General features: G+C 40.1%; 1 protein-coding gene across 9 annotated transcripts in view; it reads left to right on the forward strand.

Annotated features, from left to right (window-relative positions):
• The window catches only part of slc2a9l2 (solute carrier family 2 member 9, like 2), an 89572-nt gene extending 66204 nt beyond the window's left edge, over positions 1-23368 (forward strand). For all 9 annotated transcript variants that reach the window (XM_063909869.1, XM_063909873.1, XM_063909870.1 and 6 more), the window contains 2 exons: positions 3828-3955; positions 22757-23368. In XM_063909869.1, the coding sequence (XP_063765939.1) occupies positions 3828-3955; positions 22757-22999 (371 nt within the window). In that variant the 3' untranslated portion in view covers positions 23000-23368. The remainder of the gene's footprint in view (positions 1-3827; positions 3956-22756) is intronic.
• The last annotated feature ends 1254 nt before the right edge of the window (positions 23369-24622 follow it).

A 24622-nucleotide genomic window follows, 5' to 3' on the forward strand; every position in this document is an offset into this window, starting at 1 on the left:
ACTGGAGGTGGCCTGTTTGCCATAATTGATGGAAAGTCCGTCAGTCCTTTCTGATTTGCATATAGAGATCCTATCACTGATGAGCAGAATTGCCAATGAATTTGATGTCATTATGCAGATAATGCATCCAGATACAGACCAGGTGTAAATGGGGCATTGGTGAGAATAAAACTGAGCTTCTAAAAGTAATACCAACGACTGCAAACTTGCTCAGACGCATTCAGGTGTAGCAGCTGTTAAATAAGAAGGGCACATTTCTATTGTTCCTTACATGTTCTGTGATCTGATTAGCTCGAGTTACTTGGCTGTGTCGGTCCTATAATGGAAAAACCTGGGGTTTGCTGAACAAAAGAAGCAGAAGAAGCTTTGGTATCTCACTGCATAAGAACTTTTTTTATAAACAACCCAAAAACATCGGTCTCTATAAACAGATACCTACATATGAGAGCTGTGGTATGTAGTCTGAATAGTATTAACCAATCACAATGGAGCAGGCTTTGGTTGCATAGAGATTATCAGTCTGAAAAAAGAGATGGAATTCATTGACTGTAACGTGGACAATTTCACTTTTAATTTGCTGCTTTTTAAGTAGCTTGTAAACTGGCTATTTCTGAAACAGTCTGGTAATAGATGTCTTCACTCAATTCCAATCTTGTTTCTGTAAACAACATGGGAGATTGTGAAAATGCTACTTATGGTCCTAGGGCCCTATTTTGTTGATATTATCTAAGTATCCCCATGAATCTAAGGGTGTAGGTTTCAAGGAGTCTTCTATCAGTATACACTATAAGCCATTGCTCAGCGATTACAGCGTATTGACCCAGGGAAACTTTTATTAAAATGTGCCCTTGGGGGATTTTGTTTGTTGCTGAGAATAGAAAACCCTTTTATAAAATATCCTAATGTGTTTTAATAAAAGGTAAATGGACTTAGGAACATACAACCCTGGTAATAAAACACATTCACCTTGTCCTCCAGTGTGGATCTCTCAGGGAACCAGGGCATCTGCACTTCTTGTTTCCATTCATTGAGTTTACTGTATATCTTTTATCAGGCTTTTATACATGCATGGTGTGCAATCTGACCAACTCAGTGCATGCGTGAAAACACACACACACACACAAACACACACACACACACACACACACACACACACACACACTCTCTCTCTCTCACATGTCTTTTAATCAGCTGGTCTGGTGTGTTTAACAGCAAGGCATCTTATTCCAATAATAAGGCGGTTTATTATAGAAACCAATTAAGTCTAAGAGGATGCTCAGTGCTAATGTGAGCCATACCTCCGTTTCTGCAGCTCTTATTGAAAGTTCCCCTCTGCCTTGTAGCTCATTAACTGTCTTCTAAGAGCTAATTATGTAACAACAGATAGCCTGCAGTGTGGGGGGGGGGGAGGGGGGAAATGCAACATCCACAGATTTAGGTACACAATGTGCAATTATTTAGCATTAGTTGATGTTTGTGCACATTTTGAGGACAGTAGCCAAACATGCAGTACATTACGTTACAGAACTAAATCATTTTAATGCAGTTTGGCAGGGAACAGTGAGATATGTGCCTACTCTGTAATTGCTCACATACTGTACAGCATTTCACAGCATGCCTTGCCCTACAATGAGCCCTATCTACCGCCATGGAGCAACATTCTGCCAGGCTGCCGCTTATTCCAAAAGGCCAGATAACATGTAGTCCAGATACCACATAACCAGCATCATTTTATCTTTTTGTTTGTGCGGTTTCTGAAATATTAGTTTGTGTGTCATTTTGAACTTTGAAATATTATCAGTAATTTGCAAAATCTTCACAACAACAAAGACATGTAATCTTGGTTTCTATAAAAGAAATACTATATGCATACAGTCCTGCACACAAGTCACTATCTCCCTAAACTTCTCCTCTACCTTCATCTTTCCCCCTGAGCAGCTTGCTCTTGCATAAACTCTGCAGCCGGGGTTCATAGAAGAATGCCTGGAATGAACTATATGAAATATAGTTCATTTTATATCTATCTCATAAGGCTTTCAACAGTGGTATTCCTCTTGTATTTAAAATGAAAGGGGCAGAGAAATGAACACATTTTGTGTAGAAGATTCGTGGGTCTTGTATTAAAGGGGCCCTATAATGCTTTTGGGATTTTCCCTGTTTCCCTGTTTCCCCTGTGTTTTATATAGGTTTCTGTGCATGTTCTTGGTCTTCAAAGTCTTAAATCCCAAAGTTTCCTCTTGCGGGAGTTCATCTGCCTGAAACACTACAATTAGATTCCTTTGTTAACTTCAGGAACATAGTGACATCCCGAGGGTAACACTATTTTTTCTATGGCTAGAGCTCCAACACATTGTTCGTGATAGGCTAAAGGGAGAAACCTCTATAAGCGGTTGACCAATCACAACTGAGCCAGCCAGCTAACCAATCACAGCCAAACTGTTGTTGAACAATGTGTAAGGAAGTCATTGAAAATGATCACTAAGGTTAGCCGCTCTCCTTGGTTATGCTAGTGCCTGAAAATCCCAACAATGAATTCATAAAGCCTCAAAGTATGCCTTCACAAAACTTTCAAACCTCCTTACGAATAGTTTGGGGATATTTGAGTGGTACAATTATAGTTTATCCATTACAGACCTTGTTAAATGAATTCAGCAGCTTGTGTCAGTTACATTTTAATTATTGTTCTTTATTCTAACTGTCTCTGAATTAAAGATAATAAAAACTGGTGACGTCAGCACCATTTGCAGTACAAACCTCAACAAAAATGACTGGGAGTGTTATCTAGTTTAGACTCTTTGTTTGTGTCGGACATAATAGGTTATTGTAATGAGACTAGGCTGCTTCATCAGCATTTTTCCTTGAAATTGGGACTTTTTTTTTGCTCCCCAGTGCTCTTCACTGAGTTTGCAATACTCCATCAGGATAAATGATTATCTTTTATTTTTAACTCAGGAGTTTCTTTTTTTTATGATGTCATCCTTCTTCTTTGACTAATTGCCAGCCAGAAACTTCCAAATGTCAACATCTGCTCTCGGAGGTTTGGAAAATGTTGCACATCGAACTCGGGGAGAGGCTGGAAGAAATATGACTATCAACAACATTAAAATGATTAAACTGCGAACAAAACATATCAAACATATCTGTATGGACAACCTGAAGCGTTTTACGAAGGATATTATACTACAACATTATCAGCAGAGTACTTTAACCTGGGGCTCGATGCAGCTAAAAGTAACTTTTTACATGCAATTTTGGTGCATTAAAGGTCCAGTATGTAGGATTTAGGGAGATCTGTTAGCATAAATAGAGAAAAATATTCACAACTATGTTTTCATTCTTGCAAAAACACCTGCATTTAACAATGTAAATTATTCATACCTTATACCTAGGTAGCTCTTGGTCTTCCACAGTCAGCCATGTTTCTCTTGAGGTTGTTTTTGGGTGAAGTTTTTTCTTACCTTCAAGAAATGTTTGAATAGTTTATTAAAAAATGTCACTCTAGTTGAACTTGATAAACCTAAAATTTCAATTCAGCCAAACAAATGAGTGATTGTATCTCTGTAGTGTCCATGAAATTGTAATGCAAGCTTTACCTGAGTTTATTTCAATAAACAGGACTATGTGTTGCCGGAACAGAACAGGGGGATAGTAGAGGTTCAGACACACATTACTATTCATTTCATAACGTGGTAAGAGGACAGAAAGAGATGATATGACTGAAAGCTGGAGTCAGCAACTCTGGAGAGAAATTATTGATCTTGAACTCAACACAAATGTAAACTTCATTTCAATTTGTCGTAACTAATGATCTTCTCTGTCTCTGTCAGGTGGCATCCCCTTCGTCCTGACAGGGGAACTGTTCGAACAGTCCTACAGACCTGCCGCCTTCATGATCGCTGGAATAGTGAACTGGCTGTGTAACTTCGCTGTGGGCCTCCTGTTTCCATTCATTCAAGTGAGTTACCTTATCCGAATGTCTGCATGTACACACTGTTAGTGTCAGGGTTTGGAGCTTCTTTTGCAGTCAGTAGCTCAGTGTTACACAGCAATACACACAAGTGACATTTTCTAAATGAGGCATTACACACAAGTCCTTGTTGGTCACTTAACCTTTTGCAGCACCTCATTATTCCCTGCAGTGGCTGCTTGTCACACCCTGTTGCTCTCCACCAGCACCTACACCTCTTTGCTTGACTCTCTAGTCAACATATTTGACATTTGATGTTTCTGTAGTCCCTCTATCACATGTGTATTTATAGTATTTTTATACGCAACTAATGCTAATAGCTCTAATGATTGACCTTTGAAGGGTAAGTGAGTGATCCTCGCAGAACTTCCTGTACGCTTTTGTTTAGGAAATTGAACATCAATACTGGTTTATACAAACACGCTGTTATGGATGCCTTTAGTGAATCATACTTAAATCCTAAGACGTAAACCTTATGCTGGGTTTTGAGATTTGTTGCAGAGAGTTTTAATATTCAGATCTGATCGAACAATATGACACATGAAAATGAAAACTTCGGTCCTACTTCCTCTACTGAGAGTCAGTGGTATCTGCTTTCAGGGCAGCGAAGGAGCAGCAGCTAAGCCATGAAAGGTGCTCCCCCGGGCATCTGCTTTTATTATAACTAGGATTACAAGACATCTTTTTTTATTTCCCATGCTATTGTGAGAATCAGTGGATTTTTCAGCTCATAACTGCACGATATTGGCAGTAAAACATACTGTACAGGGGCACTCTGCCCATTTAAAACACGTTATGTTCAGTTCAGTTATCTCAAGAGGTATTACTGGATATATTTAGTGTGATGTCTTCCGTGGGAGTGAGTGGTGATGTGATCTGGGCATTGAGATGTGTGTAACGGCATAATCAGAATCAGAATCAGAATCAGAAAGAGGTTTATTGCCAAGGAGGTTAACACATAGGAGGAATTTTTCTTGGTGTTATGGTGCATATTTATAGCAATTGTGAAGTATCGCAAACAAAATGCACTTCATTATGTAATAACGCCCACACTGAAATTAAATGTTAACCAAACTTTGCATTTCATGTTAAACCAAACTACTTAATTGGTAGGTTATGTTTTACTAGCCAAAGCTAAAGTGTCACATTATTCTTTAGCCTTCCTACAATTATAACGTGTGCAGGCAAAGATATCATCCATCCTTATTGGTTATGACATAATGCATGTATGCACACACATAATGTATTACTTCTGCATAAAACCCCACATTTAATAACAACAATCATCTACTACAAATAGCGTTAAAGCTGATTATAAATTGTGGTAGATTATAACAGAATATTGGTGTTATTTTCATAATGAAGTTTGATGTAGTACATACACATTATAACAGTTAGGGTTTTTTCAAATCTATTTCATGTGGCTGTTTATTGACTCAATGACTCTTGAAGTTTTTCTTCATCACTTCCCATGTTTCAGATTTGTTCATCAGGTTTTTTTTGTTGTTCTTACATACATTGTTAGAAAGGTACATGATGTAGTATTGCCGTGCGCTGTCACAGTGTGCACTGTAGCCGAACAGATCCAGTGTCAGTGGTCGTTGAACGTTGAGCTGCTGACGTGCTGCTTTTGCTGCTCGGCCTTGTAAGCAAGATGTTGCTGGTGAAATGTGAGACATGACAGGAAAGCTGAATATGAAGTACTGATAGGAGATTTAGTGGTTAGTGGCTGTTTCTTGTTTATTTTGGTTTTAATAAGGACATATTAAGTGTGTTTACTTGCAGCACTGAAGTAGATCAGTAGTTTTATCTTGAAAAAACATTTTCATGTATTCAAAAACACCTGATGAACGAAACCCTCTAAAGGTAAAAACACTCAGCTCCGAAAAGTAGAGATACACAGAATAACAGGGATGAGGGCCAGACTTTGTCCCTGTTAAATTAATGAATCATAAGTGTTCCTATTGTGGCATTAAACGATTTAACAGTCACTTCATCTGTGTGTGGTACAAAGCATGAGCGTCTTTGAAGAGCTCATGTGGGAACCGAGAAAGCTCTCAACTTTTAGAAGGGTCGATGTGTTTTTTAAAAGAATAATAAAAGAAATTCAACAGACAAAATAGATTATTAGTGTCTGACGCTGGAAAGTTTTTTCCTGGAAACAACAGGGTCCTCTTTCAACTTTAAAAGCTGAGTGCAGCTCCGGGCGGCTCCACATCACCGCCTCTTCTCATTTTACCCCCTCTGTTTTTCCCTCTGTGCCTCTCCTTCCCTCTTTATTTGGACACACAGCTTATTTTCCTTTTGTAAGACACTCTATTTCACTATTTTTACTTTCGACTTTGCAATCTCTGTAGTGAAGAAACTACTTAAGAAAATACAGTGTTCGTGCAACTTTGAATTGCGTTTTGTGGTGCTAAAGAATATTGGTTGTTTTCCCTTTTTGACAATTTGTTGATTGGATGTGTATTGTTTTTGGGTTTTAAGTGTTTATTTGTCACATGCCCAACAATTGCAGTAACTAAGTTGTAATCAGTTAAATGACTGTTATCACTACAAATGTGTAAAAAGAAAAAGATGCAAGTAAAAATGTGAATTTAGGGGAAAAAAAGGAATAAATGATACGTATAAGTATATGATTGTGACTGGTGTACAGTAGTGATATAACACCCTTTAAGATAGACAAAATAAAATGCAGTGGGTGCATGTAAAAACGGGTAGTAAAAAGGCACCAGTGCGGTGTGAGTGAAATGTCAAATGATGAGTTCAAGAGCATCAGCACTCTCACTGCCTGTGGGATGAAGCCGCCCTGAGCCCGGTGGTGCGAGACCGGATCCCATTTGCTTTTTCCTGTAGCGCTGGGCTTAAAGGTCCTCCTCCATGGATGGCAGCTCCGTCCTGGGGATGCCTTCAGGTTCAAGTTGAGTTTAGTGTCTTAATTCTTGTTGCATTGTGAATACAGAAGTAAGCTTTTTAGTGGGAATCCTTCACTTTTAATTAAGACTCTTCACTCAGTTTTTTAAGTTATTTTTTAAATGTTTTGCACAATATTCACTTTCCACTATTTTTTAACTAAGGGAAATGTATAGCCATGCCGCCGTCACTCACTGGTGGCCTATGCACAACTGTTAGAGACAATGATGATTCATTAGTGTCCATAAGTTAAATGTACTGCTCACTAAGGAGAGACCCTTTCAGTCTTTATTACTGCAGGAAGTAGTGAGTGAATTTCAGTCAGTTCTTCAGATTGAGTGCCGTTGTGTTGTATGGAGGAGTGATGATAGAAAATAATAGAAGGGCAGGAGAGCAGCAAATAGATATTTGGGAGGTGGTACGTTAGAGAACATCATTTTAGTGGAAATATGTTATATCATCAAACCTTGTCAGGTAATTTGTTCTACATGTTGAGTATAAGCTTTTTTGTATCCTGGTGTTTTAGGTTTGCTGTACTGCAGATGGCCAGTACTCTTAAAGTTGGTATAAAGACAGTTCCCCTAAAGATAAAGCCTGAGTCAATGTGCTGGACTTTTTTTGTTTACACTTTTAAAAATGACTTGTATTATCTTCTATCTTCTATTAGACATTTTTACTTACCGTTTGTTTATATGATATCTTGTGTTCCCAATTTCTCCCAGTATAAATGAAGTATTTCTTATCTGATACAAACACTGCATTCAAATTCAAATGAAAGACATGAAAAAAGTACCACTTTATATATAGTTAAAGAAAAGTCCCTTTGATATGTGTTCTAATGTAAATGTTATGTACATGTTCCAGCAGCATACGTCTCTTATCAAATATATTTAACAGAAAACGTCCAAATTAGGAATAAATATGACATACGGTATCTCCATCATCTCCTTATCAATGCTCGTCCTCACCTGGTTGACCAGGAAAAGTGTAGATCCATAAAGTAAACAGGAAAGGCAAATTCATAAGATTGAATGAATAAATATGCTTTATTTTTTACAAGGACATATTTTCTAAAAGTAGCTGGAATCAATACAACGATGTCAGTAATTTAAAATGTTTCTCAGGAAAATATTGTAAGTGCATTTATTCCTGAAGAGGGCATAAACATGTCTGTGATGGTTTCGGTGATAAGATGTTCTTTTTATAGTGCTGTTGCTGTGTCCCTGTGCCACAGCGGTGGTTGTGCCTCTGAGAGTGAAACCTGTCTGATGTGTTTAACAGTTTCTCGCTCTTGCTCGACAGGACTTAAGCACACATCCAATAAACGTCCTGGGCACTTGGTGCTGTCGTCTTATCCCATTAATGCTCCCCAAGCCTCTGCTGCCTTTTTACATTTGACTGATGTGACAAAACATTAGAGAGCTCACGGAGAAAAAGCTGTAGTCTTTTCAGTTGGTAGATTTCAGAGCAGGTTAGTATAAAAACAAGTGGAATCTGCCAAACCCCTTGATAAAAGGACAGAGTAGAGATCTGCTGCCTTGTTCAAATTAATTCAGTGTCTGTAGGAGATAGGAGCAGCTTCCTGTCCAGCCTACCTGACAGTCAAACCCAGAGAGATGAAGTCCTCCAGGTAATCTACTCGAAGTCTGAGGGGTCAAATGAACTGACACCCACTTTAACAAGATGTGTGATGTGGCAGTGCCCTGAGCAGAGGAGAAGCTGTGACCTGTGTGGTAATTAGACTTTTTTTTAACACGTGTGAGACATTCCAGCAACCTCCACAGACCAGTCGCAGAGACAATCAGAAATCCTTTACTCCTACCACATCTGGGAAATTACCAATGACCTAACAGCAAAAGGGAAATACAGATGAAAGAAAGAAAAGAAACGAGGCCTCACATATAAAATAAAGAGGCAAGCACACTTAGATCGATTCAAATGCACACCCATGATGAAGTAATTCAACGTATAAAAAATAGCAGCTAGTAACAAAAGTAATAAGGCGTTAGAAGTGCATTGAACAACAATGGTGTTACGGTGAGAATGGTGTGTATGTGTGTGTCAGTGTGTGTGTCTCTGTGTGTGTCTCTGTGTGTGTGTCAGCATGTGTGGTTTATTGGGGACTGCGGTGGTTGTACAGTCTGACCGCTACAGGAGGAAAGGAGCTGCGGTATCTGTGTGTGAGCCACCGCGGTGAAGCCGTCTGTCATTGCACGAGCTGCTCAGTGCTGACAAAGTGTCCTTAGGGGGGTGGGGGAGGGGGGGGGCGGGTGTTTTTCAACAGTGATGACAGCTCAGCCATCATTTGAGCAGTGAGAGTAATGCAGACACTACCTGGTGAAAAGGGTGTAGGAGCCACAAGCCTCATGTTAAAGGGATTTTATCATTAGCTCCTTATTATGAGTGATCGGTGTGTTTACCCGCTCTTGGTGCTGATAGTGAGGATAATGGTTTTATATGATTTCTTTCTTTGGTATTGACAGTGGGAGGGGTTGAGCCTGACTGCACCGCACATGCCAATTAATCATCTGGTGACTTGTGCTGGATTTATGTAGTCAATAGTCAAATGCATCTTAGCTCAATTGGGGTGTTTTTAGGCCCTCCTTTGGCCTCCTCCAGCAGGTACACAATGTTGCTTTCACCTTGCTGCCATTTTTACGTCCAATATTTTACAGAGAGGATTTTAGATATCGCTTGTACCACACCATAAGTCTGAAAATACTATCAAAAGCCATTGCTAAGGTTTTAGGTAAATGTTCTATAAATCCGGCTATGAATGATATATGGACAAACCCCTCTGTAAAAACCCTACAATACAGATAGGAGTGACACTGGAAAGTAATATGTAGAGTTTTCTAGTTAAAAGAATAAGAAACATTTCAGGAAAACAACCTTTAAAGATATAACATTTCCCATAGAGGTGATTAGTGTAAACTATTAACTAATAGAGGCACCATTAAACATCCAGAGTTTGTTTTATGTGTTGTGCTTCGGAAATGTAATTCATTATGCAAATGAGGCTATCAAATGCTAGTTTAGTTGAACGAGGAAATCTAGAGAAGTCAATAAACAAACTTTAGTGAAATGAACACCTTCATTTGTATTTTGTGCATTTTCTTTCCATGAGTCTGAAATGAGATGGAAGTAAAGTACCCCAACCTCTCAACATTGACCAGTGAATGAAGAGATGACAGAACCTCATCACAGTGGGCACCAAAGCATGCTTAGCTTGCAGGCATCCCGGACAGCTCTGAGACAAACGGAAGACTAGGACCATCTGCAGTTTGCCGGCTTTGGCCATCGCCTGCAGCGGGGCTGTCTTCAGCAACAACATTTTCCTTCGGAATTTCTCGAAAGTATTTTGTGTGAGGGTGTCTGACAATACCAAGGTCGGATCTCAGAGTTATACCACAGGGTTAGAGGATATTCGTCTGTGATTCTCCCCCCTATGGATCAGCACACATAAGCTTTTCCTTCATCTGTCATATCCAGTAAGAACAACAGATTAGAGCTAAAACTCGCCTGATGTTGCAAAAATGTAAACATGTGCTTCTATTTGCAGCAAGTGTGAATAGTTTGAATGGTTTCCATAATGCTGGTGGGCACTCTGTAGCAGCATCCTAGTTAAGCCGAGCACAAGCCAGATCCCAGAGGGCTAATTGCAGAGTGAGAATGTCAAACCTCGCCGTACGCCTTGAATACAAACTCGGTCAATCTGGCTGTGCTGGTGGCATCGGGCCGAGCAGAGAGCCGAACAGCAGTTTGTCTGGCCACCTGCAGGAATCGTTTTCTACAAGACAGAATGGCACTGGGCCTATGTTTGTGGGGAAAGTTTATCCAAGGTCTTAGCAGAACCAGTCCAGTCTGCCCCCTGCTCCTCATGGTAGGGGTGTAAAAGCGGATTTAACCTTTTGTTAAAACTGATTGTTTGGGGGATTGTAACTTTCCTCTAAATCTGGCAATTTATATGAATGATTATCGAACCAAAGTGTGTGACGATAGGTTGAAGCTCAGTATGAAAATCCACAAAAATGCAATTTACAGAACAAACACCCCAGTAATATCACAATTTGCATTTTAAATTACTTGGAGGCACTTTGATGCATAATCAGCAGCATATTGGTTTATATCGCTATTGTTCAATTTAATTTGTTTGTGTTTTTATTATTTTAGCGTTTATAAGCACAGCTGAAGCGAGAGAGAAATGGGGGATAGAATGGGGTCAATGTGCAGCAAAGCGCCGCGGGTCACATTTAAATCTAGTGCTCATCACATGATAGTGCAGGGAATAGTGTCTTCATATGGCAAGGAGCATCCCTTGGATTCAAAACACTAAAACTGTGAGCATTACTTGTTTTTAACTTAATGCGACAACTGAAAGTTCACCAGCAGATCGGCTGTGTCTCTTATTGCTGAGCCCAGCCTGAACTCTCTGAGCAATTTATTTCTGGCACATCCACTACAAAGCCAGCGGGGTGTTTTTCATAACATTAAATTCTAACATCCTGCTTGGTTTCAGAGCCAATACTTACTGCAGTGTGTCTGTAACCAGCCATGGCTTTGATTTGCTGATGTCTCCTATATTTCCTCATCACAAAAAGATGGCAGGGAAAACAATCTTGTCTGACATTTGTCCCCATAGCTCTGAATTGACAAATACATCCATCCATCCATCCATCCATCTTCTCCCGCTTTTCCGTCAGGGTCGCGGAGGTAACAGCTCCAGCAGAGAGCCCCAAACTTTCCTTTCCCTGGCCACATCAACCACCTCTGACTGGGGGATGTCAGAGGTGGTTGTCAGAGGTGGTTGTCAGAGGTGGTTGTCAGAGGTGGTTGTCAGAGGTGGTTGTCAAAGGCGCTCCCAGGCCAGCGAAGAGATATAATCCCTCCACCTGGTCCTAGGTCTACCCCTCAGTCTCTTCCCAGCTGGACGTGCCTGGAACACCTCCCTAGGGAGGCGCCCAGGTGGTATCCTCACTAGGTGCCCGAACAAATACAACGACAAATAATGGCCATTATAGCTGAACAAATAAACTATATCATATAAATGACAGAGAGAGATGTTCTCTGAATTCTCAAATAGTAAAAGTAAAACTCTTTAATCCCAGAGAGTTTCCAGCACTGTTGTTGTTGTTTTTTTTAACTACAATGGTATTAAACGCTACAGACAACAACTTCCTGAGGAAAGATTCAGTTTACATGTTTGCCTCTTATGTACTGTATGTTGGTACATTACAATTCCCTGAAGCTCTTTTTGCACACATACTAAAATACTACAAATTAATTGTGTCAATTTGAGGGAGTTGACCCATTAAGTGCTGCCTCGTGAGACAAACTAAAATAAATCCTGCTTATTGTGAGGTACTGAAAGTTAATCAGACGTGCCGTAGAGAAGGATGAAAGTGGAAGGTACTTTGAGCAAAAGCAAAGTGAAGGAATAACTAGAAACAAACAGCCCGGAGGGTTTATCCGATCTGCAGTGAGAATGTGTGGACAAAATAATGAGTCTGATTATGTGCTCCATACTGAAGATTTGTTTTTTTATTGGGATGAAGAAGAAGAGATGGATAACAGAGTTTTGCCAGGGGAAAAAAGGGTACCATAGCCGGTATGTTAATTCTGTATTAACTATCCCACCCTCTTGGCCTCGTGCTTAATTTCCCTCTCTCTTTGATGTTTTGGAGACATCCTTAATATGTTCTGAGTGTTCCAAATAACTGCACTTTTCACTAAGTTGTATCCAACTCGCAGCGAGGAACTTCGAGGCTTTGTTCATATTCACAGATCTGTTTTATCCCTCTGTGTCAAATCTGTATATTTCTCTCGAGTATTATACTTCAGCTCAATCTCTTTAGAAAGTCAACAAGTCTGAGGTTGTTATTGAAGAGTAGAGAAGTAAAATCAATTCGCCATTTAAGTTTGAGAAATGGTCACATCTGAAAAGTCTGACCTCTTATTTCCTTGCCAACTCACTTTTCCAACAGCCCTTTGCTTCTTTTTCTCTGGGAGTCACAAATCCTCCGTTCCGTTCCTCTGCAGTCCACTCTCAACCTTCTCCAAAGGTTTTTGGTTTCACTGTGTAGACTTCACCTGCTGCTCCATTCACTCCTTTGTTTCTGCACAACAGTTTGTCGTATTACTTTACACACTCTCTAAAGCCTTACTGTGTCCTACTGGTGAATTTAAGTTCAAAATGAACTTACTTTACGCTCAATTTGGAAAAATCTGGCTGAATCCACGACCATGTTCACTGCAGTGTTTTTTGAGTTATTTGTTAATTCTTGCTAATGCCAATAATGATGCTAATGAGACTGGTGTGATTACTGAGTACTGTAAACCAAAATCATTGCTTCATAGAGCTGACGGGAACTGTAGGGTCAGGTGATTATTCTCTGTGGGTTCATAACAACAAATGATCAATTTTCACACTCAAATATGTACTTAATATCACATGCATTGTTAATCATTTTTTTAAAACTGTGTCCAAGAGTTATGAAACACAATGGGCCATTTTCGGAAAACTATCTGAAAAAGAAATTGGCAGACCATAATTGTTACCTACTTGACTGACGGTTGAATCTTACACATTCAAGTGTATATTTCATAATGCCAGCAAAGTCCCGCTGTCTGCCTTATAATTGCCCTCTCTGCCGAGGACACAGCTCTGCTTTTATTCGAGGCAAAACTCTTCCCTCGGTCATTATGTCCCACTTGTCCCTCATTAGATACTAATGGCATTCGACATTTCAATCTTCCTGAGCTGAAAAAATATACGCTGAAGTTCATACCCTTTCCATACCGTTTTTTCCAGCTCATTCAAACACTTCTTTACTTTTCCACTCTAGCCTTCATCTGCAGGAAGAGACATGGGCTTGTTTTAAGTTGTTTACAAACATGTATTTGTTAACGGACGTACCTGGGGCCTTGAGGTGTTTTCAGCGTTCAGAGAGATTATATTGGAGGGATTTTGCTTTTTTATGCGGTTATCAGTCAGTAACATAACAAATATTTAGCGTACGAAAACACCGTAATCTGCAGGGCATAGGAAATAAATAAATATGATTTGATTTATGATTGAATGAAAGCACAAGGTAAACACATGTCTTGCTTCATATTGCAGCATGTGTTATTACCTGAAAATGATTCTGACGTTGGAAAAATCTTTGGAGTAAATTGCTGTGTTAAAAAGCAATTTTGCCTTGAATGCCCTCAACAAATCCATATGCGACCTTAACTGAATGCAAGATTACACACTTAAAGCTTATGAGCGGTTAATATGGGTAAATATACACATGTTTATGTCCCTGCTTAATGCACCTTGAGGAATTGCATTTAATTTGCAGCATATTCCGCACCGAGGCTCCGGACATTATAGAATCTATAATGCATGTAGATTTATAGATTCTCGTGGGTGTGTTGGTGCTCTCAGCTGCTTATGTTAATTCAACAGGATTATATATGGACTGTGATGTCACATGAAGCCCGTTATGTGTCATCAATTATTGTTGCCGTATCTTCTTTAAAATCATTGTTACTGGTTGGAATTTGTTCAAGGCTAAAAAACTAATATCTGATGTGCCTTTTTGGCATCTCCAGTCCTGTATGATATCTTCAAACACATCCTCTCCCCTCTGTTCCTGTTATACAGGGGCGAGCATCAGGGCAGTGTATATCAGGAATGCGTTTGACCTCTATCAATGCAGCTGAATGCAGGGATTTAGTGCCAGGCATTCATCGGGACTTTTGCAAACAGGATTCCATTACAGTCAGACGGCTGAGGATAAGCAAGAACGACATGAGCACAGGATGTAATCATTTTAAGTTATAGAAACAGAAGCAGAGGCTTAGAAATTCATTAACGTATATCACTCGGTTGTATCGGCCAATAAAGCTGATGTGACAGCACTATACTAATTGTGTTGCATTACGTTACACCCACTTCATTACAGCATGACTTTTTGAGCTGTGTCTCATTTCTGTTCTTGCAAGTGCAGTTTTCACAATACAGCTCGAGGCATTTAAGTGGTAATAGACCAGTGATTTCCTTAACCTATCATTATCAAGTAAACGTTAATTGCACAATGCAGTGCCAAGAGAAACACAATCGTCATCATTATTTGGATCCTTCTTAATAAGCTTTGCTTTCAATTTGTAAAAAAACTCTTGATTTACTTCCCTTAAAGAATTTTGTTTATTTGTGGGGAAAAGGCAGATGGTGGAAAACAATAATTTGTAGTACAGTGCAGTGTTGACAACTCTTTTCCATTGCAAGGAGAAAGCACGTGTTTTAAAAGCCACCATATGACATCTTATGGTCATTTGCACATTGGCTGTGTCATCATGCATTCACTTGCATAACGCTTAGTGGTAGTTTTTTTTCAGCAAAGTAAAAACCTTGTGTTGATGCCAGAACAACCCTGAACTGATTACTCTGAGCAACATTGGAAATATTTACAGCATCATCCATTAACAAAATATTTCCTGCTTTGCCAATGATGGTTTGAAGAAGTCGATAAAAAAAGGGCAGCTGTGGGATGGGTTTTGAGGAAAATGACAAGCGAACTGTTATGTCTTTGCAACAGCCGCAGCAGCAATAATACCTGAATACATAAAAACTCTAGGGAGGGGGTGAGTTGTCTGTTGTCACTTGCATGGAGTGGAGGAAAGATATTGAGTTGAGGAAAGGAGGAGAATTAACAGTTAAAACTAGAAGCATACTGTATGCTACTGGCAGTAAATTAACATTTTCAATATTAAAATGCATTATTCCATCCAAGGACACACATAAAAACGCACACACAGGAAATGAAACTTTTACTGTAACTTCAAGGACATGTTCATAGAGAGGAAGAGAAAAGTCAGCACAAAAGTTTGAGATCAGAGTGAATCTTTGCTTGGGGCATGGTGGACATTGAACTGACGTTGTGTTGACCTTCCATCAAATGTTCTCTGCCCGTATTCTCAGCAGCCCCTGCAGACAAACCAAGGTTCGTCCTTTCAGACAGCTGCACCAGTGGGTCATATGTGGGAGAAAAAGAGTGAACGAAAATAGCAATATCAAACACACTGATAGAGGTGTCTTAGAGAAAGACGCTGTCATTCTAACAGGATCAGTCAAATGTCGAGGATGAAACGCCAACAGAGCACACAAATATAACAAGAAGTCAAATTGGGTCGCAAAGGGCAACACATTTCGGTACTTTAACCATTTTCCTTTTCACAGATGTGTTTATAAAGATACAAATGCTTAAAGGTATCCTGTGGATTTTGAAATTCAAAGGGTTTTCACCCACGGTCCGTTTGTGTCCCGCGGTAAAAATACATGATTTGACACACAACTTCCCCTGCTTAAGTAACGCCACTAACATAGTTGTTTGAACCAACACAACACACAATCTTTTCCTAAACCTAACCATGGGGTTTTGTTGACATAAACCTAAATATGCCCAAACAAAGTCATTTTCTGTGGAATTGCAGGTTGATGTTGCAAAGACTGCATGGTATGAGTGTAATTGACACAAATCACTAACCATTTGCAGGAAAATGCATAAAAGGCAGAACTTTTCTGAAGATATCATGCAAACAATTGTATGAGGAAAGGTTATACAACTCAAACGTAAAAAAATGAATGCAGTAGGCAACCTGTCAGTTATCATTCCACAGTAAAATATATCAAAAGTGTACTTGACTTAGTCAGTTTTACAAAAACAATAAAACACTGACAAACTAAGACTTATTACGCAGTGTTGTGTGTTGCGTGTACTTGCACTTTGTGCCCAAACAACACTGTAACACTATAAAAGATATGTTTCTGTTACGATGGTTATAAAGAAATTCTACTGTGGAAGTAATTGTGAAGTGATGAAACTGGTTTTAGCAGAAACATATGGTGTGTGTAATCCTATAAACTATGCTTTCAACATTCATAATGATCAGAAGGGGCTTGTCAGGAAGGTGCCAGATCTACATTTGTATGTGGAGCGTCATCTGGAGAGTGTCGCCAGATCCACAGGACACTAATTACTCACTTCCTCTTTGTCTCTTGTCTTTGTCACATTATTTCCTGACACCTGATTGGAATTAATGGGCGTGTATATTTATTTCTATGTGAGCATGTCTGCCTGAACAGTAAGACAGAGAGGAGCGATGTAATGCGATGATAAAATAGATGGCTCCTTCATTTTGATGGATGAACAATGAGACTGGCGGAAATAGATGTCAGTCACTGGAAGGTCAAGTAAAAGTGGAGCTGAATATGTAGAGCATACAGCAAAGAGGTAGTGACGCATCAGGAGACATAAAAAAAATAGATCTAGAGAGGTTAGGAAAGAGCGGGGGAGATCAAGGCGAGAAACACAGAGACAAGGGTGAGAGAGAGAAAGTGACATGCGGTTATTTTTAGCCACCCAGTGCCACAAATATTGCACTGTTAGTTGTGTTTGCTGGGGTTTTGCCGGGCCCACTTATTCACAGATCACAGCAATGACTCACAGCCTAATGACTGCCACCTGAAACATGTTCTGACCCTTTTCAGACATCCCACTGTTCGCCTGTCACACATTTTTCTCTCCACGACAGGCCACCGCTGACGTCACCCAGGGTTATGCAGGGGGGCAGGGCCGGTCCCGCGCTATTCTGGGCCCGGGAGCAACATCGCGCGTTCAAAAAGTCAAACAAAATCTCCTAAGGTTTCAATTTAAAGCCCTAACCTTGACTTAATGAACTGTACATTGAATGCCAAATAGACATCTTTAAAGAGGCCCTATTATCCCGTGTTATATAGGCATGTATTTTGTGCATGTAAATGCCACAATTGGACTCCTTTGTTTACTTCCAAAACTTAGTGATACACTCCGTAACACTTGCACTTGTATTGGCTAGTGCTCAAACACATTGTACATGATAGGTTTAGGGGCAGGACATCTCTAAGCGGTTGACCAATCACAACAGAGCCGACCAGCTATCCAATCAGAGCAGACTGGACTCTGGTTTTAGACAGAGATTATGATACAAATAAAGACCTTTCTGAACATTAAAGCATGTATCACAGTATAGGTAAATATATTAACCTGAAAATGTGCATATGTTGTCCTTTTTAAATAAAATAAATATAGCTGCTATTGGTGAATAAAATTGGCCTACAGCCAGAATACAAGACGGCAGGCCCCTGGACAAACACATGCTGAGGTCCCCTAACCCCTCCTATATAGAAGCAAGACATAAAGAGACACAGCAAGACGCAGCCTTATTGTTTGTAGTTGTATTGTGTCTCTCTGCGAGGTTTGGTTTGTGTCATTTTGTGGTTGTTTGACTGCTCACCAGAAAGGACAGTAATTGGATTAATGGGTTGCTTTATACAGAAGTTGTGATACCAACAGAGCCAACATCCTGTCACTGTCTACCCCGCCTCTGAGCTTCTGACATCAATAATTTAGGTTCGACTCAATCTGGTTCGGTGATTTATTTACTCCCACCTCGGTGCTTTGAATTATGTTTTTAACTTGGAATTCTACCGAGACAGTGTCAAGCTTTGTTAGACTCCAGGGATGAGAGGAAATGTCTTTGTTTCCATTTAAAAGAGCATCGGTTTTCTCTGCTTAATATTAAACATTATTTTGAAATACATATTTATCCATATGAAGCAGAAAAAAGATCCCCTTTTCCCCCTCAGTTGAATCCAGTAAATAATAAGTAATTTTGTTTTGAATTCACCCCATACACAACTACATATTTCCCATCTTGAAATAATAACTTGTTATTCAACAACAGTGCAGAAGTTGACCTCTTGTCACCGCTGTTGAAGCAAATGTTGATGTCAAAACCTGAAGATCAACCCCCATCAGTTGTTTTTCTGTTGACCTAGTGTCTGCAGCCCATAACAGTTTGTCACACTCACTGCCTGCCACAAAGATATCTTATCTAGCCTGCCCCTCTTCTTGGTTTTGGTCTTATGTTTCATTGAGCACAAATCCGTATTGTGAGGAAATGGGCTGGAAGTAACAGAACAGAGGGCTGTTGTGCACAGTTCAGGAGCAAATTGCAGAAGGGGTCATATCATGCACATTTTTGGGGTTTTATTAATATTATTTGTTGCTTTTACTTTGACATGTCTCCATGCTGTAACGTTCAAAACGCTCTTTATTCTTTTCACACTGCTTGTGCTGCAGCACCTCTTTTCACCCTCTGTCTGAAATGTGTCGGAGCGCTAGCCTATAGAAACATGAGTGTTACATAATGATGCCACTATGTCGTGGAAGTAAACAAAGGAGTCCAATCATGGGGGGGGGGGGGGGTAGGGGAGAGAAACCCCTCTGGTGTTAACTGTGTTATTTCAGCCTTTGCAGACCAGTTATATGCCCAAAACGTAACGCACTGCAGGAAAGGGAAAAGTTACATCGACAATGAAACCAAAGCCTTCAGTTTATTTTTTGTAATCCAGACAGGTATGGACCATGGTCAGTTATTAACAGGGATGTGTAACAGAGTCATCTTGCAGGGATTTATATGATGATAAAGTAGGACTGTTGAGAACCACAATGCTGGGATATGAACGTGGGTTTTTCCATGGAAAGTCTTTTTCTGAATCCACAAGCTAGAAGCCGTTGATATTGTTGTCCCTTTGGATTACAAAGGAGATCGATTAACTCACAATATGTGGAACAGTTGCTAAACAGATTCTGTGCTGACATTGTTAACAACGGTTGTCTTGATGCCATTTCAAAAATAACTTATTGCTGTGAAATCACAATCCTTTCTTTACAACAAGCTTTACACTTTTAATTTAACAATCATGTTTTATGTGATGTCAGTCACAAATCTTCTCATGAAAGGTGTTGATTAAATAATAAGCACTAATGGAGGGCTTTAAATAAACCCAGAACAATGATTGCTTCAGCGATGGATGTTTTTTTACAGAGCTGCAGGGTTTTGAAATCAATGTATGAGTGTGACGGGGCCTTGTTAGCAGTTTAACAAGTCTTGTTAGCATTTAATGAGCTTCTCTAGTTACTTTAAAACATTATTACAGTCGACATGCACATAGTTTATGATGCTATAAAACATAAAATGGAGCAATAACAACAGGCTCTGGTTGATGATCATAAATCTATTGAGACTAATGGGCCATCAAACCCAATTCCATTCATTAGTAAACTGTGAGTTTGTATGTTTGTAGGTGGCCCTAATGAGTGAGCATTATTGTAGCTGTGATCAATAAATGTGATGCTAAAGCATGGTATGTCTTTCCATTGTGGTGCTCCAATGTGACAGCACTGACATATGGTAATCCATAAATCTCTAAACAGCCCACAGGGACATTTGCATTATAGTCTTATGTACAGCTTGGTCTCGTATGCATCACAAATAATGACCTTGAGTGTGCCTCCCATTGGGAAGATTCAGCACAATCTATGAGAGCCCATGCAAATGCATGCAAATAACCCCACCACCTACAGTGTACACAGTTTACACCTCCACTATGACAGTGTAACAGCATATCTCCTGGGAACTGGAAGTCTATGGACCTGGACATTTCTATTCTACATCTGTATTTGATGTATGTCCACAGTAGGTTCGCCTCTCCATTTGACTTGAAGCACCAAAAAACATGCATTGCTCCTCCTCATTTAAATATGTTTAGGCTGCTGCGTGTGGGGCCACAGAGGATGCTAACAAAGGAACTTGCTGCAGGGATAAACCTACTTTTGAAAAAACACCTAATATCACACTGATGATTTCATAAAATGGGCCATTTCAATGACACACCAATCCTACAGTCCCATCCTTTAGGCCCTTCATCCTGAATTAAACTCTTCCATTGAAGCCTTTTCCAGCTCACACTCAATAAAAGTCCTTTCAGTGTTGCTCTCACCTATAATGGCCTGAACTGTCCTTTTCTGTAATTTTCTAAACTGTTCTGTCTGTCCCTGCATTATCCTGTCCTTTTCCGTGTTGTCCCGTCCAATCCTCTTGGGTCCTGAACTGTTCTGTTCTCTCCCTTACTGTCCTATCCTGAACTATTCCTTTTATTCTGACCCAACCAGCCTTTTTTTGGAATGTCCTACCCGCTTCTCTCCCGTTATGCAGAAAAACTTGGTTTATCCTGCTCTACCTTGCATTGTTCTGTCCTAGACTGCCCTTTCCCTCCTGTTCTATCCCATCCTACCCCCATATCAACTTTGCATAATTCTGTCTTTCTACTTTGTCCTGTCTTACTTCGTTCTGTCTCATTATATGTTTCTGTATGCTCTGTCCTATCCTGAATCGTATTGCTTTATTCCAACCTTACTAACATTGTCCTGTCCAAATTCTTCATACTTATCCTGGTACTGAACAATCTTGTGTTGACCGGTGTTGTCCTATTCCATCCAGTCATGCACTGTTCTGTCCTGTTCCCTCTCCTGAATCAGGGTTCCCCAATTACTGCTATAGCCAGTGGCGGTTCTAGATCAATTTCACCGTGGGGGCCGTTTTGGAGCTAGATATTGATATGAGAGGGGATCAGTTAATGGGGGACAACGGATACAAAGACAGCTTTTAGTTCAGTAGTAAGTCTTGCTGCATCTCTATCACAAATCATAGATTCTTCTTTTGGAGGGAGGCCACTGGAGGGCATGAGCTCAGTGTTACAGGGGCACTGGCCTTTTGTTATAGCGCCATCTCCCCTCTTCATGTCACCCTGGGTGCAACACGACATCAAACATAATTTGCATTTGTTTATTTGCTGCCACTCATAAGTCTGTATATGCATGTCTAATTGTTGGTGTGTGAACCAAGCTAAACCCAGCTGAGCCTCCACAACAGATCATAGGCTTATCCCAGCGTCAACAACGGGACTGTCTCATTCTGCTCCATCCACTAGGCTTGCTTAAATTTGAGTAATGTCAGAAGGATTGGATGCAGAAATGTCCTGTTGAAGCCTGACCCATCTCATATGACTATTGGGGGAGAAAGGCAGTGTTTTGTGAGGAAACTTGCTAACTTTGCAGATGAGCGCTACATCACAGAGGCGACATGGAAACTGGGTCAGGCGTTTTGCACGATGCTCTATGAACTACAGTGAACAGAGGAAAACAGTGTCAGAGACAAACAGCAGTGGTGATGTAACAGATGAAATCAAAGTCGTTTTTCATTGAGGTCATGGTTGTTTGGACACAGCAGAACTAATACCAGTTACATAGCGATGCATTTGAGTCCTCACATGAGCAAGGTATTATAGCTTCGTGACAGACTAGTGAGGGTCAGTCAATTCTGTCTCTCACTCTCTCTCTCTCACACACACACACACACACACACACACACACACACACACACACACACACACACACACACACACACACACACACACACACACACATACACACACACACACACACACACAAACAAAACCTCTTTCCAACTCTAAATCTCCCTTTGGGTAATCAGACTGTGTATTTTTAAATCTGTCACTAATCTCTAATATTGGCATAACACACTGGACAAGGTTAGCTTCCAGACTGTGGGTACATTTTTCAACACTCAAACAAATACGCATTTTGTTAGAAATCTGAAGCAGACTTTTCCTCAGGCATGCGAATATAACTTATATACAAGCATGTGGGACGTGTTATTGTGCATGACATGCCAACCCCACCATTACACACACAGATGACTAAACAGATGCCACAGGCGACGTCTCTCTGCAGTTAGCAAGAGTTTAGGAGGGTTTAAAAATGGAAGGATTTGGGCAGCAATCGTCAAATAGTTTAATTGCTAAAAAAGCACAATCCATCGAATTGGAGTAAAGATATTTTCATTCATTCCCAGAGTTTTGAGTCTTGACACATACAGTATGATTAAGGTGTGTTTAATTCATGTGTTTTTTTTCTCCCTGTCTAGGAGGCGCTGCAGGCCTTTGCCTTCCTGGTGTTTGTGGTTGTCTGTGTCCTGGGATCCATCTACCTCTACGTCGTCCTCCCTGAGACCAAAAATAAAACATTTATGGACATCAGTCAGAGCTTTGCCAAGATCAACAAAATCCCTGTCCCCTCCCCTGGCCATGAAATGGAGCTGGTCCTGTCCTGTAAGCCTGACATGAACGGAAAAGTCCAAGACATCATTAAGATGGAGAGCTCTTTCTAGCTTAACACACTAATTGTTGGTAAGCATGGTGACATGTTGTTTGTACATATTTATTTAAGGACTCAAGTCAATGAAATTAAAATCAGTAGTTTTGTTTTAATGCATTTTGGTATTTTTATATATATTTTGTAAGAGTGGAATATTTAGGAATATTAGTTTACAGCAATTATTTGTTCATGCCTCTTATTACAATGAAACAAACAACCGAGTTCTGTTTACAAGTCAATATACAGTGTGTAACAATCATGCAATTCAACCACCCTTAATAGTGGTAATCATTTAATGGTAAAATGTATTACAATGTGACTGAGGGGGGCCTGCATAAAATATTGATGTGGACACGATTAAACTGAGATGTCTGATTTTTCAGCTGCTACTCAATGATTAATTTCACCAGTTTACCCCTAACATCAGGTGTTTGGTGTTGAGAAGAGAATACGTTTTTTATATAGAAACATCTGCTTCCTGTGGGCAAAAACAACACTGATGAAAGCAGTGGGACTGGACAAATGCAATAACCTTTTGAATGATAAAATTAAAGCGATAAACATGACAGGAGAAGCAATGTTGGGTTATACAATGAGTTTCATAACTACAAGGGACCTGAACGACTGAAAGCTGAGTTTTCACTTTGAGGGAACCAGATAAGCTGCAGCAGCATCATATTTATCAGATTCATCCTTGTGGTTATCACAATGCAGCGTCATAATAAGAGGAGGGCAGATGTGTCTGAGAAGAGACATATATTCGAAGGATTATAGCTGTTGTTCCACCATTATAACAACAAGAGAGAGAGAGACCACTCACAGAGCCCAGTAAAAAGCTGAAGGGGACAATTTCTCGGAGCCTCTCCGAATCTGAAAGGCACCAAGGCTTCTTCCCCCAGATGGCGGGAGCCAGCGGAGGAGGTGATCTAAACAGAGGCAGACAAGCGTGGCATTGGAAAGCAGTCTCCATTCGCTCCACAGTAGGGTGTACGAGCCACTCCACTGCCGGTTGGGGAAAAAAATCCCACATAGACACACGAATACAAAGTCGTGTGTGCAGTGCGATGATACGGGGGTGTCCATGTAATGAAATGGCATTGTTGAAGAAAGGTGTGGACATCTGAATGCTTCATGACTGCTCATATCCAGTGAGCTTCTGCAACAGATTACATCTTTCCAACTGGCAAGCAGGCGTGAGCAGTGGGAAGAATAATAATTGAATCTGTTGTCTCTCATAACTCTGTTCCGGCATGTTACTCTTGAGGAGTAACACTCACAGTGGCGTTAGTTAATGGATAATTGACGGGAAGATATGTCAGCGATTACAGGTGGGCGAGTAATTAAGAGACTTCAAAGCTGAAAAAACCAACACACTATATATTAATGAGATGCATGTGGAGAGAAGCTGTGTGTGATATGTTGCTGTTGGTCCAACCTGTCAGAAATCTACTTCCCACTGTGTGAAGTAACGAAAAGGTGGTGCTTTATTATTGCTACAACCTCTAATAAAGGCACATTTAAAAAGAAATGTTTGCAGAGGAATGTTACGGAGGTGTAGTTTGGAGCATTTTTTTCTGGTATTCAGCAAAAATTACGTTATTATGAACACAATATCAGTGAGCCATTTTTTTAATAT

The sequence above is a fragment of the Eleginops maclovinus genome, chromosome 20 (genome assembly GCF_036324505.1).
Source record: "Eleginops maclovinus isolate JMC-PN-2008 ecotype Puerto Natales chromosome 20, JC_Emac_rtc_rv5, whole genome shotgun sequence".
Classification (NCBI taxonomy): Eukaryota; Metazoa; Chordata; class Actinopteri; order Perciformes; family Eleginopidae; genus Eleginops; species Eleginops maclovinus.